The sequence below is a fragment of the Larimichthys crocea genome, chromosome VII (assembly GCF_000972845.2).
Source record: "Larimichthys crocea isolate SSNF chromosome VII, L_crocea_2.0, whole genome shotgun sequence".
Taxonomy (NCBI): domain Eukaryota; kingdom Metazoa; phylum Chordata; class Actinopteri; family Sciaenidae; genus Larimichthys; species Larimichthys crocea.
Genome location: NC_040017.1, coordinates 4,922,263 through 4,939,798, shown reverse-complemented (window position 1 = coordinate 4,939,798; position 17,536 = coordinate 4,922,263). Strand labels below are relative to the sequence as shown.

The following is a 17,536-nucleotide window of genomic DNA, read 5'->3' as shown; positions in this document are numbered from 1 at the left end:
GCATGAATGAAAGCAGGTTTTTAGTCATGAATCTGAATGTACACACACACACACACACACACACACACACACACACATATACATATATTAGACTTGACTGTATTTTTGAGCTGAGTGTGATTATAAAATGCTGAGTAAAGCTTCCCTGAGTCAGCAGACACTAAAAAGTCAACACATTCAACATATCATTTGTCATGGATTTGACTTTATTTACTAGTATATTAACACATTACATGCTACAGAAAATAAAAAGGTAATTTCAATTGTCTTGAAAGAATATAGTGTTATAATAAAATGGCACATTTTGATATTAACACAATTTCCACTGGCACTCTGCCACCCCCTTCCTTCATATAAAAAAGGAAATAAATGGCTTCATGCAGGGCTACTAAAAAAATACTTCTTGGTGGTTTCATTGGCAAGACAATTTATAAGAATGATTCATGTTGCTAAGCACCTGCCACGTGTGGTATGTGAACAACCGAAGAAGCTCGATATGAAAAATGTACTGTATCAAAAGGCTGGCAGTAAACACAAATGTTACTTCTCTAGATTTCAACCATATGTTTTTAAATAGCAAATATCTTAACACAGATTTTGGACAATGGCCAATTTGAAAATGAAAATTAAAGTGGGGCAGACCATGTCAGGAGAAGCTATAAGGCCCTAGAAACTAATGTGTGGGAGCAATCAAGGAGAATTAAAAACCCTAAAAAAGAAAAAAAAAAAGAGCGCATGAATCAATGCAAACTCAGTGTAAAAGCAGTAAGTGCATCCTGTTAAAAATCAAATTTCATCTCCTTTAATCTCATAAGCACTGGCAGAAATCAGCTTTCTCTCTGTGTGCTGTTACAGTGCCACCTAAAGGTGACACGGTGCGCTGGCCAGAAACCCTGTACCCATGACATCTGAGAGGAAGTCCTGGCTTGGAAGAGACAGCGAGTTCTCGCAGCTCAAATTCAAAGTGGCCCAGGTTCCCTCTGGCAAAGGTCTAAAGCTACAGCGCACGCATGTGCGCACGCACGCACACTTCAAGCCACACCAGCCTGCATTATGATACAAGAGGGTGATGATTGTCAGGTGTCAACAAATAGATTGATTCAATCAACAGAAAACAACCTTTTTTGTTGTTGGAGGAAATAAAAGAAGGCAATCTGGACTACATTATAATTTGCTGTTCTATTTGCCTCATCTCTTGGCAATACAGACATGGCAGACGGTAGATAAACATAAAAAGTCCATGTTGGCCCGTGCATCATAAACGGACAAGGCTTTAAATAAAAGTGTGGCACAGGATTATGTGAGGAAGCGCAAAGGATGAGCCCAAGATTAAAAGAACAGACCGGTGCAAGGTGGCAATGAGATTATTAAAAAGGCTAAAAACAAACAAAAAAAGGGCAGGTACCAAATAATTCTTCTTTCCTTGGACACATTTGACGAGATGTCGGCTAAGGTATATTCAGTGAGCTGAATGCAGAGCACTAATATGAGAATACGGCACTAACTAACATGGTGGACAGCCTACATTCACTCCGTTTGACTTCATTTGTGTACAGCAGACGCAGAATGAGAACACATGTGGCCTTGTGAGGGGCTGGGCTGGGGGGGGTGGAACAGATGTGGAGCCCCCACCTCCAGTCAGTTTATCCATTTTTCCACCAGTGACCCATCGCTCCCTCCCTCCCAACATGCAGCAGTAAAAGTGTACATCCAAACTGTTTCCTCCCAGACAAAAATAAATCAGCTATGAAGAAGATAACAAAAAAACAATATCTTAGCATGTAATGATAATCACATAGTACATCATTTCATAACAATATGTTCTTTTTTTTTTTTTTTCTTACAAAAGACTACTTGGTGGTACTTGGTCGTAGTAAATGGGTGGCTGAGGTGAGCCAAGGTGGGAGGCGTGGAGAGGTTGAATGTAGTGTTGCCTTCACCCCCCCCCCTCTCAACAATCGTTTTGAAGTTTCTCAGGTTCACTGCTGGGGCCTGCTCTATGACTAGATCTAGAACTACGTGAAGTCGCTCCAAGCTGCTGGTTCTCTGCTCTCCGTTTCATATATGGTGGGCTGTACACCTCCAGTTGACTCAGCGCTTTCATTTCTTTCAGTGATTAAATGTGCAGATCTCACGCTAATGCTGCATTCATGTCCAATAAGAACAATGGTAGATACACACTTCTAAACTAAAAATGAACGCAAAAGATCCTTCAACAATATTTTTAGAATTAAAATATTAGTCAGGGCTCCTGTGTGTCTTGAAGACATCACTACCAACAGGACACCAGTTCAGACAAACAGGAGTGAAATGTAGAGAACTATGATGCTGCATATCATGGCAGCTTTGAGCAAACATCTGGATCATTTCTGTGGCAGGTATTGAAACTGTGATTTTCTAAACATATCACTCACCACATGGCCGTACTGGAAGTGTGAAACAAACTGATCAGGATTAAAAGAATAGCTGCGAAACACGCTTGTTTGCTTTCTTGCCAACATGATGAAGAGCCATACGGTTCTCCTGTTTGTTAGCTAAATATGGAGCTGCCGCCGGGTAGCTTAGCTTAGCATAAGGCCTGGAAGAAAGGGGGGAAACTGCTAGCCTGGCTCTGTCCAAATGTAACTTTATTTTTTACTATCAGATAGTTACAGATTGCGGTTACCGTTACGGGGGACTATTTTTTTGCGTGGGTGCAGTGACCTCCTAGATTACCTGCTGGTTGCCTGGCAACTTGATAACCAAACTGTCATCCTGAACTTTGTTTTTTGCAGCTTAAAACAAACAAGATGCGATGTTTGATTAGTGAGCTTGAAACGGTGCTCATAGGTGGATTCCCACAGAGTACGCTAGCCGTTTCCCCCTGCTTCCAGTCTTTATGCAAAGCCAAGCTAAACAACTGCTGGTAGTGCCTTCATATTTACAGTACAGACATTAAAGTGGTGCCAAACTTCTCATGTAACTCTTGGCAAGAGACTGAATAAACATATTTCCAAGAAAATGTCTATTAAACTATTCCTTTAAACAAAGTTCTTAAAACAAAACACATGAAAACTGTTGTTACTCTTCCTATTTGTATTCCTATTTGACATGAATGCAGCATGAGGCGCTGTAACCATGGTGACGGGAGGAGGCGAGGATGAAAAATGACAGCGCCGAGCAGTTATCTACTGGCTCCAACACAGGAAGAGGAAGTGGTTGAACTCTGCGGTGAGGAGCCTCCTGAGGAGTGAGCATTGATAACGTGTCCGCAGCAGAGAGACGTGACGAGGGGAGGAATCGAAAAGGGTGTTGCTACATTCATGGAACCGGAGATTCAGCTTACAGCTCTGCTGTAGAGTATGTGACCACTTTTTTTTTTTTTTGTTACGACGAGTCAGTGGTGGAGAAGGGCGGGCATGATTATTCAGAGAAATGGAGGGGGTGTGTGTGTGTTACGAGGGCCTGTTGCCGATTCTCTCAAACTGTACTTGGTGCAGGTAAAAGCTGGAGCAGATGTGAGGGAGGGGGAGCGGGTGAGTGTGTGTGTGGGGAACGGGAAGGAAGGGAGGGGTGAGGAAGGATCTAATACTAGTGTCCAGGTTGCGGCGTGGCCGTCCGCTCTCAGCTGAGTTCATCCTCGGCGTTGTGCTGGTCCAGCAGTTTGACGTGTGTGAAGGGAAAGTGGCCACGTTTGCCTTTACATTCGCCCTCCCACTGGCCGTTCACGTTTATTTTGGTCACCTTCACCATGTCGCCCACCTGAGGGAGGGAGGGGAGAGAGAAAAGCGTCAGAGTTCAGCTGTGAGGAGTCATTACAAACAAGAAAAGGCAGGAAAATCTGAAACCAATCATCAATCTGTCGATTTTTGATCATTTATCAAGCAAAAATGCCAAATATCCCCGGCTCCCACTCCCCCAGATACAAGGATTTGCTGCTCTTGTCTGTTTTATATCACTGTTAATGAAATATCTTTAGGAAAATGGAAGATGGGACTTTCGTTCTGTGAGTCAGCATTAAAGTTTTTCACATTTCTGACATTCTACAGACTAAAATCTAAAAAGCCTTCCTGTTGGGTGGCAGCGTGTGTTATTTCTCTTGGTCTGGACACGGAGAGGAGTGGCTCTTTCTGTGTCACTGAACCTGAACAAACAACGACGACTAACAGACAGTTCCAAAGTTCAGGTCGATGCCGGTAACAACTGAACAGTCAGAGGTTAAAGCTGTGTGCCGGGCTCACAGTATCAGCCTGATAACCTGTTACGACAACCTTCCATCGGTTAAATGTGTAACCAGCAGCATTTGCATGACTAAAGATGTGTCAGTCCCTGATGTAAGAACTTTAATAATAGCAGTGCACACAGAAAATCAGTGAAGCAATTCAGGCATGTTCCACAGCTCAATGGCTCTGCATTTTTCTACAGTAGTTAGTTTAGTGTAACATCTAAATTGGCTGCCTTATTTTTATTTTTTTTTAACAATCAACTAATCTGCAGAACACTAACTCAACATTAATTTGTTCTAGAAAATGCCAGAAAATACCACAGCAAACGTCTTTAAACATCCCACCATTTTCTGAGAACTATTGTAAGTGTTGTCACCATGTTAGGGTCAACAGTAGAAGAGTAAATTCGTTAAATGAAAGAGACTTGAAGGAGTAGAATTCCATACGTGGCAGTGTTGCAGTCAAGACCACCTAAACTGAGACAAGTCAAGAAATAAAATACTGTGTACTATAGCTTGGCTTGATGGTTAATATTAAAGGTGCTTTGATCAGGATTTTTCAAGCAGATCACTGATCACTGGCAGCTGTATTAGCCAATACTGATCACAGTGTATTTGAAGTCTTCTAATTGGTGTGCAGCGTTACATATTTAACTATTCTAAACAACATATGAATTATTAAAATGAAGAACAGTAAAGTATCCTGTATTGATGACTTCTCCACATGCAACAGCAAATCACAACTTAAAGACGTAGAAGGGCAGCGCAACAAGGCTGTATTTTTATTTCTAGTAGGTTATTTCTTATTTTACCATTTTGATTCTGCTTTAGCAACTGAGAAAAGATTTAGTAAAAATCATAAAAGATGCTATTTAGCAGAGAATATTCTTAAAAGTTGGTTGTAACATTGTGTATTTGGCGTGTACATTTCTCTTCTAGGTTTCTGCATCCATGTGGTGTTCTAAAAGGATCGTAATGTTGTTTTTCTCTCTTAGGATGTATGGTGATCCATGAGTCACAGGACTGACTGATGGACTTTAGGAAACTGGAAGATAGCTTGAAATGTTCAGTGAGATCACTGACAGTATAAAAGAAACAGCATAAAGACACTGTATGCGTCACATCAATCACAGGTTTCTGAAGAGTATGTGGCTCTGGCTGCCACCATGTTCACAATCCTGCCTCTAAAAATGGGTAAAAACGTGGATCATCAGTAGGCCTGAGGCGGACTGAAAGAAACCTGGGTGCTCAAACAAGCCGCCTGTAATGGCACCCACCCTTCAATCAAAGAGGCTACGCTGTTAATTATGAGTAACTTTAAGCCTTAATATAATGAGAACAGGTGAGTTCAATAAAAATTCACTCTCGGTACAGTTGTTATTTATTTCTGCTGTCAAGCTGGACATTTCAACATGGGGACTTATGTAGACTGACTCGTTCTGTAGCCAGCCTCAAGTGGACGTTTGAGGAACTGCAGGTTTTGGAGCTTCTGTGTTGGCTTCAGTTCACCGCCATGGAGGTTACCACGTGGATCAGATTAATAAAGAGTGGTGTGTGACTTTTTCAACATAGTTTGTTTTAATCTTGAGTCCAAACCCTGAATTTATTTAAATCTGCTATCACAAGAGACAATGAGCAACAAATCTTCATGTGACATCCTGAAACCAGAGAACATACGCCATCCTTGCCTGACTTTCACTTTGAAAAACATGACAGCATCAACTCAAAGTGACTCTGCTTGCATGTCTGCTGGAGCTCGTGGGCTTGTTTGTTGTGCTTTGTAGGTCACTTCTTCCCTGTCGTGTTAGGAAACAGTCACGGTGTTATAGCAGAGTAAAATGAGGTGTTATTCACAAAGGTGTACCTGAAACTGGAACAGATATGGCTTTATTCTGCAGGTACTGATGCCTTTAAGACATTTGCCCCCATGTCGGTGCTCAGGACTGACTCAGGACATCCCATGGTATTACATTTAGGATCCTTTAAATAGAAATGTACCTCTGAGCATGCAGACCTTTTCATCATTATGTAACAAGCCACAGCCATTTGACACAGGCCGCTCACAGCAGTTTGTGATGCAGTCAATCACAAAATACCACAAACCAATTTGATGCAATACACAGCAGCAGCCCGAACACTTCTATGAAAACTGAAGAGTACTGGCCTCACAGACGTAGCGGAAACAATTAACCGATTAGTCAATCAAGAATAACTTAATCTGTCACTATTATTTGTTTAAGCAAATTCCAAGAAAAATGCCAAAAACAAACCAGTTCCTACTAATTGAATAGGACATTCGTTCCAAGGCTGTTGAAGTGGATTGATCAAAACAGCACAAGTATTCATGTTATGTCCAATGGCTTAATATTTATCAGCCATATGCATCTTCACAAAGACTGGAATTCTAGTCTGAGCCCAGTTTTATTTTCTATAACCGCTGCCACACCTTTACGATGCTGGCATGGTTCAAATGGCTGAAAGTGACAATAAGAAGTGCAAGATGACTGTCACAACAGAAGGGGGCAACACAACAAACTTATTTCACCACCTCAAAAAGAAGCACCTGAAGCTGCTGAGCTCTGAACTAAAAACATTCCTCAGGATTTCATATTGGTTTATTGATTTCATATACAGGTCATATTGTCGAAAATATCATTATCGCAGCAATAAGACAACAGACCCGGTGACAAGTAGCATTGAAACTTTTCCAGCCTGCGGTACCTGCACATTTGACCCATGACCTAGGTGTACAAAAACTATTACTTGTGACAATCTCCATAAGCGTTCTTTGATTTAATGCGTGTTTGGTCCACAGCTGCAGCGACATACAGCACAGCTACACAGTTGATGGCAGTTCAGCATGTCCAGAGCATGGCTATACTACACCTGAGCGACATGATAAAGCACCTCGAACACAGAGATAACGTCAGGGTGTAGCTGCACCGTGTTTGCAAGAACAATGGCTTCTTCGACACCGGTTACTGACTAAAGCACTCTGTTGGGATCTGTACTGGTGTTGTAATTTTTAAATGATACCCAGCTCTAGAAATAACACATAGCCTAAACACACGAGAAAAGAGGGATGCAGTGTTTTAGACCTGGAGGTGTTATTAAGACACAGAATGTATATAATGGTTGGAAGTTAGTTTCGTGAACTGAAGATAAAGAGTGATCTTCACAGTCAGAAGGTTTTCTGAAAACGTCGAGTCAAGGAAACGTGAGCTAATTATTAACCTTCCAGTACCGCCTTGCTGAGTCACTTCTGGCCAACTGGAGTGGAGAAAACATGTAACCTCACACAGGTCAACGACAGAAAAGCCTACCTGAGGTGGGGGTGGCAGAAACCAACTTATACAAAAGACCTACCTGTCATATATACCTCTGCAAACTTAAGCCTTCATGGCTGACAAATGAGCTGGAGAAAGACAAACGGTCGGGATTCCAACAAAAGACAAAAGAAGTGCATAGAGTTATGGACGGATCTGATTCGTGCTTTGGTATGTTCAGTGTTAGCAGGGCAGGAGAGACAAGAGCGTACTGCTACTATAGCCTGCCTGCTAGTCTCACTCCTGGCTCAGCTTGACTCCTGGCTTCACAGAGACCAGAGGAAACGGTCCTGTTCCCAAACACAAACTATTTCCTTCCCCCAACGACCTGCTCCGTGGGAGCCCCGCTCTCGCTTCCGGAGAGTTTAACAGCCCGGCCGCCGTGAGCAGGGAGCAGAGCGGCAGTTTTCATATTGGGATACCCCATCATGTTAGAAAAATGAGGGGAGGGGACTCGGACACAAGTTTAGTCCAGAAAGATGAAGCCGGTGAGTTCATAAAAATGATGGACTTCATGCAGATTGAAGTGAAATGTCGCCGTGACACTGATCTCTGCAGGAGAGACACTTAATGACTGATTATGTGATAAAATATGGAGAGAACAGACTGAGCGTGTTCTGACCTTGATTCCTCTTCACCCTGCTCAACAAACGCTGAGGAAGAAATGATCACAAGCACGACGGGAAAGAAAGCACAAGAATGCGAGCTCCGTCCTCAGTCCACTCCTGCATCCCTCCCGCCCAGCACATGTTAAGAGGATACACGGAGTGAAGAACATATATCACACACACACATCTATATTTACCTCTAAGGCCAAGGCAGTCTTGTCGTAGGCATTGGGCACCCTCTTCTGTATGGCCCTGGCAAAGACAGGTCCGTTCTGGAGATTTGGGAGAGGGGTGGGCTGCGCGTACTGGCTGGGGTCTCCTAGCAGCGGAGCGCCGGGCTGGGCTGCAGAGCCATCAGAGTTCCCTAACATCCCCATTCCTCCCGGCGGCCCCCCAGGCACCCCGGACCCCGCCACAGAACCCGGAGACGCCGGTCGGTACTTCTCAACATACGGCACAGGGATCATCCCCGCCCGGCCTTCAGTGTTCTGGGCGTTCCACCACTGCTCCTCCGGCTTCTCGAGAACCCGGAGGATGTCGCCCTTCCTAAACGGGAGATCCTCCTCGTCGTTGCCGGGGAAATCAAAAAGCGCCCGGACGTACTCGTCTTCGAGGCGAGGTGGTGGAGCTCCGCCGGGGCCGACGCTGATGAAGGAGGTGTGTTTGGACTTGTTGATGGGTTCTATTAAGGTGGTGGTGTCCAAGTAGTGGATTTTATAGAACTCTAGCAAAGCAGGGAGAGCGTCAAACTCCTGGTCACCGATGCGGAACCTCGGAAGGGCCAAACCTGATTAAAAAAACAAAACAAAAAAAACAAGACAGGACTTAAAAAACGTCAGAAAGTGACAGAATGATACATCATCTTCCAAACACAACCCGCTCTAGCATGTTCATACGAGGAAGATCTGTCTATTTATGCCACCAGGCACGACAGAGGTGATTTCCAGAATGACCAGGAAGGATTTCTGTTTCCTTATTTGACATTTCTTCCCTCGTTTTGTTCCTTTTAATGACAGATCTGTGGAGTTTGGATAAAGCATGAGAAAATACAGCAGATATTCTCCTGCAGGATGAAAAAAAAAAAAAGGAAAAACCCAGCCGAGGCAGGGTGCAACGTCTGGTCAAAGTCTATTAAAAGCTGGCAACATGACAGACTTCTGCACATTTACAACTCTCCGAGGCTCAGCTGGTGAATGAGGCTCAGCTGAAAGGTGCACCAGGCCTGAACTTACACGTCTGCTACCGCCCACCGCGCTGTGTTTCAGGGACAAAAACGTGCCTCAATCTCCATGATTTATTGAAACAACGTGCTGGATCGTAAATAATGACTTGTCTGTCCGAGCACTGCTTTGAGACCAGACGCCAACATTCAACAGACATGTTTTAATGTGTCGTAATTCTCCACAGTAGAGTAGAAAAAGCACTATTGCGCATCTCCTTTGGTGCAAGCCATGCAAGAACGGTCACATCAGCACCTCCACATGCCGAGCCCCCACCCCCTCCTCCCCTCTCTCTCTGAAGCCCCCCTCCGTTATCTTACCTGGACCGGATTGTCGGTTGTTGCTGATGCTGTTAATTATGTAATGCGAGACTTTGGAGTTCTCTGATACCGAGAGCACGTAGTCGCCGGGGCTGGTGATGGAGTCCCGGACCAGAAACACGCCGTGCCTCTGCCCCTGCAGCAGAGACACAGCCTCCTGCCTGCTCAACCGACCCCAGTACCAGCTGCCGCGGTCCTCCGCGTCAAAATTTCCGGCCATGATAACCACTCCAAAGCCGAGGCTTTCACCGGGCCTTCCCTTCTCTCCCTCCCGTTATCCACAAGCGAAGCCTTCAACTCATACAAAAACTTTAGCGCCTAGAGCACGTTTAGTAAACAGGCGACATCCGCGGCTATCCGTCTGGACATCAATCCGCCGATATAGCGCCACAGCCGGGGGACAAAAACGACTCTCGTTTGGTTTGTGGCCGGAAGTGAGCTCTAATTATCACACAAATGCGTTTGAGCGGCAGAATTCCAGCCACAATCCAGCGACCGATGACAACTAACTTCAAAAACTGAAATGGCGGATACGGGAAAACAAAAAAAAGACCCCACTCACCGGATGTGATGTCATAATTATGTGAGACAAGCTGGTCTCAACGTACAAGAGGAAGTTCCGTTTCGCTCGACTTTGCGTTATATTGTAAACGTACTTAAACTGTCAGACAGAGTAAACTAAATATAAGAACAACATGTGGAAAACACTCTATTAGAGCCTTTGTGTCATTTGCCATGAAAAACGTGGCTGTGAATTTTCTCTTTAAATAGTGACACATTGGTGTGCTTTTATTTTGTAGACAAAGTGAGCGAGCCGCTCTTCCTGTTTGAACTCCGTTCAGCTTGACGCGTCTCGTCGTTCACGTTAGTGGCTTGTTGTGAAACGTGCAGCTTGCCACATTATTGCGCCAGATCAGCGGCAGTGTTGTAATGACATTGTTTACACAAATTCCCACTGTGATTTGTTTCCACGAGAATTGTGAATCTCTCTTTTAAATATGTCTGACATATTTGACCCCAGAGATAACAGCCCGGTTGCAATTTGCAAGTCTGGCCACTAGGTGTCAGTCAAACACTATTAAAAAGCCTTAATCATTACAGAATTAATATTGTCCCACCTAACTCACGTGGTTTGAAATCCACCGTCAGAACAATCACTCTTTTTGTAAATAGAAATCTTATTGTAGTTGCAGACAGAAACCAGGACACAATTTCACTGACTCAAACCAACATACTGTGTTAACCACATTCATGCCTCTCTTTCTATCACTTTATAACAAGGCGCAATTTATAAAGGATTTATAATTTGTAACTAATGCAGTGTGTTGTATGATTACTTTTTGCATGTTACAAGCTAAACATACCATAGCCAAATCTTGGAAATCCACTACTAGACCAAGCATTAGTGTCTGGGCTGCAGAACTCTCTTTTACGTTAAAGGGTAAATATCCCATTTTTGACAGTATGTGGAGATCTTTTATGGTTTTCTTAGAGGGGAAGAAAGCATTGGAGGCATGCTCCCCTTGTATGCCAAACATCAACAAATGAGTATTGCTATGTATTTAGTATGTTTATCTGTTTGTTTTTGTTTTGTTTTGGATTTTTAAGTTTACCTTACTGAAGGTGAGCCTTACTGTGATTGTTATGTTTTGCACCTGTATTATTTGTTGTAGTGTGATAATTTTCTCTTAAAAACACACTTGTTGAAAAAAAAGTCATTAAAGTCATACTGGAGAAACATTGGAGGATAACTTACTTCTCAGCCACGATAAACTGGAAATCCTGTAAGACTGAACCATTTCTCATATCTAGCTAATGGATTCACCTCCACATCGGGGTCTGTATTGTCTGTGCTGCTCTTTGGGAGCCCACACACATTGAACGTAGCTGATGCCTACAAATCAAACAGTTCTCAGCAGTCATAATATTTAAACACAAAAGTAAGAAAAGCCAGAATTTTTTTTTAAATCATATAATTTATTGGGGTCCATAGTGTAACGGAAAATTATACATTTTACAATATCACCTGTAAGTGAATGCACAGAGCATTCTTCTAAATGGATCACCTCCATAAAATGGCGTACAAATAAAAAATTCATGGTAGCTTTCGAGGGAGACAGAAGATACTGTATAGAGAATAATACAGAGGTATATTGTAGACTGAGAAATACATAGAAGAAGAGGAAAAATCCAAGGCTACAGATACTCCTGTCCTTTCACAATATATCAGCAGAGTCATTGGTCACTTGAAGCATTCATAGGGGCTATGAATGCTTCAAGTGAGAGAGTCTTCAGTTATTGTGCCACACCGCTGTACAAAGAGACCAAAATAGATGTACAAAGAACTCTGGAGAAAAATTAAATAAAAAAGAAATACCAAACAATAATACAAAACAACAATGTGGCTACCACTTGAATTAGACTATTAACATGACTGTGCAGTGAATAAAGTAAAGCTGGGCATATGTGAGCTTGATCAATATTCTCAACTGATACCAACACAAACAGAGGGGTGAGGTCAATTTACCAAATCCTCATCTATCTTTATGTTCAAGTTTTCTTTCCATGTAGTAAATAAAAAATAATTTAATGTTGCAAACACACTTTATTATTTTTAGGGCAGACCATCTTTGAAAACGGTTTTAGAAACCACAACCTCGGTTCAGTTTAATCCTCCAAAAGTCCTTCAAGAAGGCAATCTGTTCGAGATCAAACTGCACTGAATCCTTCATATCAAACGTGGATGACACCGAGTGACGGATTAAAAGGTTTCATATTAAAATCCCAGATCTAAGTCGACTGATTCCCGTTGTGATCTCTTTGCTTTGATTTGCGGTGACCTTAACATAAAAGCGGACAAGAGAAGTGCATGGCTTCAGCACATTACAAACACACAACTCTGATCTGCACCGTCCACCCGACTGTCTCTCTCTGCAGACAGAAGGAGTCCTGTTACTGTAGTGAGCAGAAAACCTGAGAATAGAGTATATAAGCTTTCACGAGAGCTCTTGGTGATGAAGTCACGTGAGTCAGTTTGACCCTGAACATCAAGTCCAACCACTGACTGCACACTGTATCTAAAGCCAGTGATCTGGCCAATAGTTGATGGTATAGAAAATGTTCACGTCACAATCTGAACTCACTCTACAAAGATCGATATTTTATGTCCTCCAACCTCATAATAGCTGAAAATCACTGTCGCTTTCAAGGACAATATTCCTCTGTTTCATTAACTGTGAATGTGATGCACTCAGTGTTTGGCATCACAGCCCATCCTCCTCTGTTTAAAGGGTTCGTTGTACTGAGCTGTTTGGACAGTCGATTTTGCAGGGACAACGCAGTATTGTAATGGTAGCTTAAAGGGAAGTTTCTCTTTGTAATTAGCTGTATTAGTGTAATACCACTGAACGTCTGCAGGCGAGCTTGAGTTTGTGACGTGAAAGGGAACTGTTTGCTGTATGGAGAGCTTCCGAGTGGCAGGTAGGTTAAACAGACTGTGGCATTAAGTGGACTGGCACTTATTTTCATCATCATTATATGAATATGCAAAAACCTTTTACAAAACTGGGATTACTTCATTTGTTAGTTGTTTGCTAAATGTGCAATACCAAATTTCTGAATTCCCTGTGAAGTCTACTTTTTGAAATGTAACTTTTAAATGGTTGCTTGCCTTGTTTTTAGGCCTAATGGGATCCATTTATTTCAATACCTTACTAGGTAAGGTCTCCTTTTCAGACATTTGATTGTGGTGTCTGCAAGGGAATTTTCTATTTCGAGTGTGCCACATGTGAAGGTTACATAGCGACAAGCATATTCTTGTCTTTAGGTCATTGTAGGGACAGTGTTAAATCTTTATTGTTACAGGGACACTGACTTCTTCTCCTTGAGATACAGAAAGCATGCACCATTCTGATAATGCTATGGTAACCAAGGTCAGAGGATAGGGCTGTCTCACTCACTAGACACAACAGATAGGTACATAATGTAGAGGCCTCTACAGAGACAGATAACAATGTAGGACCACGAAGAGTAAACATATTTCCTTGTTTCTAGACTAATGACCAATTGGCAAATACATTATACCGTAGAGGCATTTAGTATGACTTTTTATGGACATAAGAGAAAAAATAGCTTTGCTCTGATACTCTAGGGAACTGGCTGTCACTCAGTAAATGCGTACCTCAGCCAATTCTATGCAACTGTCAAGATATTCTCGTTCTACATGTTGGATTCTCACCATGTTCACTCACTGACCTTTCCACAAAGTCTTATGCAAATCCTTTCAGAAGTAATAGGTAATCTATCCTTCAAGCAGAAAATAATAATGGAGTAAAATAAAAATCTGGCATCTGTCAATCGTCTGCTGAGGGAAATTCTGCATAAATAAGCAACAGCTAAGGTGGACAGGATTTAGTTTTATCCATTAAGTTAGAAGATTTGCAAGAGGCAGAATAAGATGGTTCAAATGAATGCAGCAGGCTGAGATGCTGATATATCCCCGACCTGCAATGCATTTATGCATTTATTCATCTTTAGCTACTTTAGGATGAGACTCTTCTCTTCTTCGCTTCTGTACAAGTTAATACTCAACAAAGTCCTCCAGGCTTTTTTTTTTAGAATATATCACAAATGAAGAGTCTGGCTCACCTTCTTTCAACAGCTTTTAAACAATATTCAGGTGCAATATTGCTTGCACTACCCAGATCACTGAAACGAATCCTTGAATTGAGTGGTATTCCTCTTTAAATAGCTAACCTACGATCTGAACAATCACCCCTGCACAGATAAAAACAATATACATATGTGTGTGTGTGTGTGTGTGTGTGTGTGTGTGTGTGTGTGTGTGTATATATATATATATATATATACATACTGTACATCCAAAAATACTGCTTATTTCTTAAAGCTTTGGATGGGCTATGAGTGACGCATGAATGGAAAGCACAGGCCGGGTAAGAGCTACATACTGCATAAGGATATAATTTGTTGTTAACCTGGCGTACATGAATGTGATCATAGCTGCAGCCTATATATAAACACAGCACTTGACTAGCTAAGCATGTGACGCACACTAGTGTACAGTACCATGGAGTGGAACTTGACCTGGATTATGAGGAAAAAAGGCTATTAAATATTTCAACTGATACCTCAGCACTTCGCTTTGGGACACATGGCGATAAGTTTATCACATCTATCTATCCACTGTACATGGAGGCCACAGCAGGCTCCCATTTCCTTCTCCAGCGGTTACTGTTTTCACTCCTTACAATCATCAGGCCTTTGCTGCATCCTTTTCTTTATCAGTTGCTTATTTTCTTTTGGTTTCAGCAAATAACTAATTTAATCTCCCCCTCCACTTAAAAAAACGATGCATCTGTTCATGTCTTAAGAGACAAACCGATTTCCACGAAGCTGTTGGCTCGACTTCTGATTCTTGTCTATCTTCTGATCCATCTGGATCGTCGTCAATGTACGTGGGAGGGAAGCGTTTTATCCATTTCCACTTCCAAGTTTTTGGCAAAAACACTTTTCTAAAGGTTTTAAGGGCCCTGACTAGTCTGTGTATGTATGTTTTTCTTGTCTCTTTTTATGTCTCAACACACACTCTTAACCAGTAACGGGACATGTCACAGGCACATGTAGGTATTAGCAGGGTTACCAGGAGGAAAGGACCTGAATAAAGATGAACATTTTATACATAAAAGCCTCATGTGATTATAATTAATCAGTCTATTCTATGCATTAGCATCCTTTAAACAACAGACAGTTAGGATAAAACGGACGTCCTGTTGTGGATTGTCTTCTCAATACAGTCACCAAGAGTCACCTGAGTTCAGCTGTGACTCTGCCAGGATCTGAACCTGCATTGGCTGGCCACAGTTCAGATCAGTGAAAGGAGTATCGAGTAGCATGTTCATATGGATTACATCCTTCCAGTGCTGCAGCCCATTTGACTTTGAGCGTGCTCAGTTAGCCTCTGCAGGACATAAAGTCTTCTCTCGCCTCCTTCCACACAGGACTCGACACAGGAGGGGAAACAGAAGCAGAGCAGAGCAGGGAGCGGCAATCAGGTCAAGTGGTCTGATTGGTCGGTTATCTCATCTAAGTCATCCTCCTCCGCTTTTATTGGCTCGAGGGCTCCAGAGGAGTGCTGTGACTGGCTGGAGCAGGACAGGCGGGAGGAGCGGCTCTGCGTGTCGTCCTCGTCCTCCACCATCATTGCCCTCCTTCCTGTCCGCTGTCCTCTGCTCTGTGCCTCCTTCTCCCTCCCGTCCTCCCCTCTCCTCCCCCTCCCCCTCCCCACTTTTCTCTGCTCCTCCAGTGTCCACATGCTGTCGTCCTCATCCTCTCTCCCCTGAGCCTCCCTGTCAAAGTCCAGAAGCTCCTCCATCATCTCCTCTATCTCCATCTCTCCGTCCAGCTCTTCCTCCACCTCCGACCGGAGCTCACCCATGCTCTCAGTTCGGTTGGTGTCGTCTGTCTCCTCCTCTTCCCCGATTCCCCTTAGCCTCTCGGGGGGTTCGCTGGCCTGACTCTCTCCAAACTCCAGGATGGTAGGCAGGTTCCCCTGCTTGGGGCAGCGTTTTCTCAGGCTGACCAGGAAGGGCTGTGGCAGGGAGAAGATGTCCACATTGTTGCCCAGGTCAATCCACGTCACGCTGGGGAAGCTGCCTGGATCCTAGGGTAAAAAATATCAACATACTGCATTAAAACATCATCATCATCTTATTTCAAGTAAATTACTGCAAGCAAATGAGTCAAAACAACTGTCCACGTCTACCAGCCTTTGGACACCCTGAAGCAGAAAGAGGTTCCTTCATCCATGACACACAGAGCTGTAATCCTGAATGTTTCAACAACTTGATGCTGCTTCTAAGACAGCTCATACTAAATTAAAATCCAGAACTTTTCCAAGCAAACTAACCTCTGGTTTTTATTATCCCTGTTACCTGTCCTTGCAATCTGTCACCTCAAAAAACGCTTTAAAAGAAACGTTTTCGATTTTCGAAACGATTTCCTAGAACAGCCTAGCATTGTTGTCTGCTGGAGTGCAATTCTTAGTACTACCACCAGGTAGAGAAATGAAATGTCCTTCTACTTAAAGAGCATTTTGCCTACAGGAAGTTTCCTATGGAACAAAGAAACTTTAAGGAACTTTACCTGCATTTTGACCCTATGAACCAGGAACTGAACTAGCAATACCTCTAGTTACCTAAGCCAATGAGGACCCTGACCCGGGAGCATACGGTTCTGAAGGTACTTGGGCAAAAATTCCATTCTGACTGATCAAACAAAGACTGTACAGCACCTCTGCACTGTGTGTCTCCTCTAGATTCATCCAGACATCAGAGTCATGCAACAGTAAACATGAAGAACACTATCAGGCTGTTGTTTCCTCTACTGTGAAAACAGTATGCTAATGGGATAGCATCAGCATCAACGCGTACTCTGAGGGTGAATTTGTGAAGATGTGCACGCTGAAAGCTGCAGAAATCACACAAGCAACAGGCTTCTGCCAACACAAGCATGACGAGAAACTCTGTGGCAGATTTGGACAGCCAAATTAAGCGGAAAGTGAATAATCTGTTACATTGTTTGGTTGCAATTGACAGAGGAGGTTGTTATTTATAGGTTATTACGTAATGGTTTTACTAGTCTGGCCCACTTGAGATCAAATTGGGTCGTACCCATGAAATAAAATGAGTTTGACACCCCTGCTCTAGGGGAAGTGCCAAGTAGAACTGCTTGATTTTCAACCTGAGAGAGAGAGAGGAGAGAGAGAGAGAGAGGTCAAATGTAAAAAGAGTAACTACCTTTTCACGTTGCCTCTTTACTCCACTTTAGTTCTGTCTGGTCT

General features: G+C 42.9%; 2 protein-coding genes across 2 annotated transcripts in view; both read right to left on the bottom strand.

The window, feature by feature from the left end:
* Nucleotides 1-185: 185 nt before the first annotated feature.
* Nucleotides 186-10,238, bottom strand: crk (v-crk avian sarcoma virus CT10 oncogene homolog). Its single transcript, XM_010733258.3, has 3 exons — nt 9,679-10,238; nt 8,336-8,925; nt 186-3,741 (listed from the first exon to the last, which is right to left on the bottom strand). The coding sequence occupies exons 1-3, from the start codon at nt 9,896-9,898 to the stop codon at nt 3,604-3,606; spliced, it is 948 nt and encodes a 315-aa protein (XP_010731560.3). The 5' UTR covers nt 9,899-10,238; the 3' UTR covers nt 186-3,603.
* A 5,729-nt stretch (nt 10,239-15,967) lies between these two features.
* The window catches only part of lrrc75a (leucine rich repeat containing 75A), a gene marked incomplete at its 3' end in the record, with an annotated part of 55,956 nt that continues 54,387 nt past the window's right edge, over nt 15,968-17,536 (bottom strand). Inside the window, exon 5 of the mRNA XM_019270075.2 lies at nt 15,968-16,357. Coding sequence (XP_019125620.2) covers nt 15,968-16,357 — 390 coding nt within the window. The remainder of the gene's footprint in view (nt 16,358-17,536) is intronic.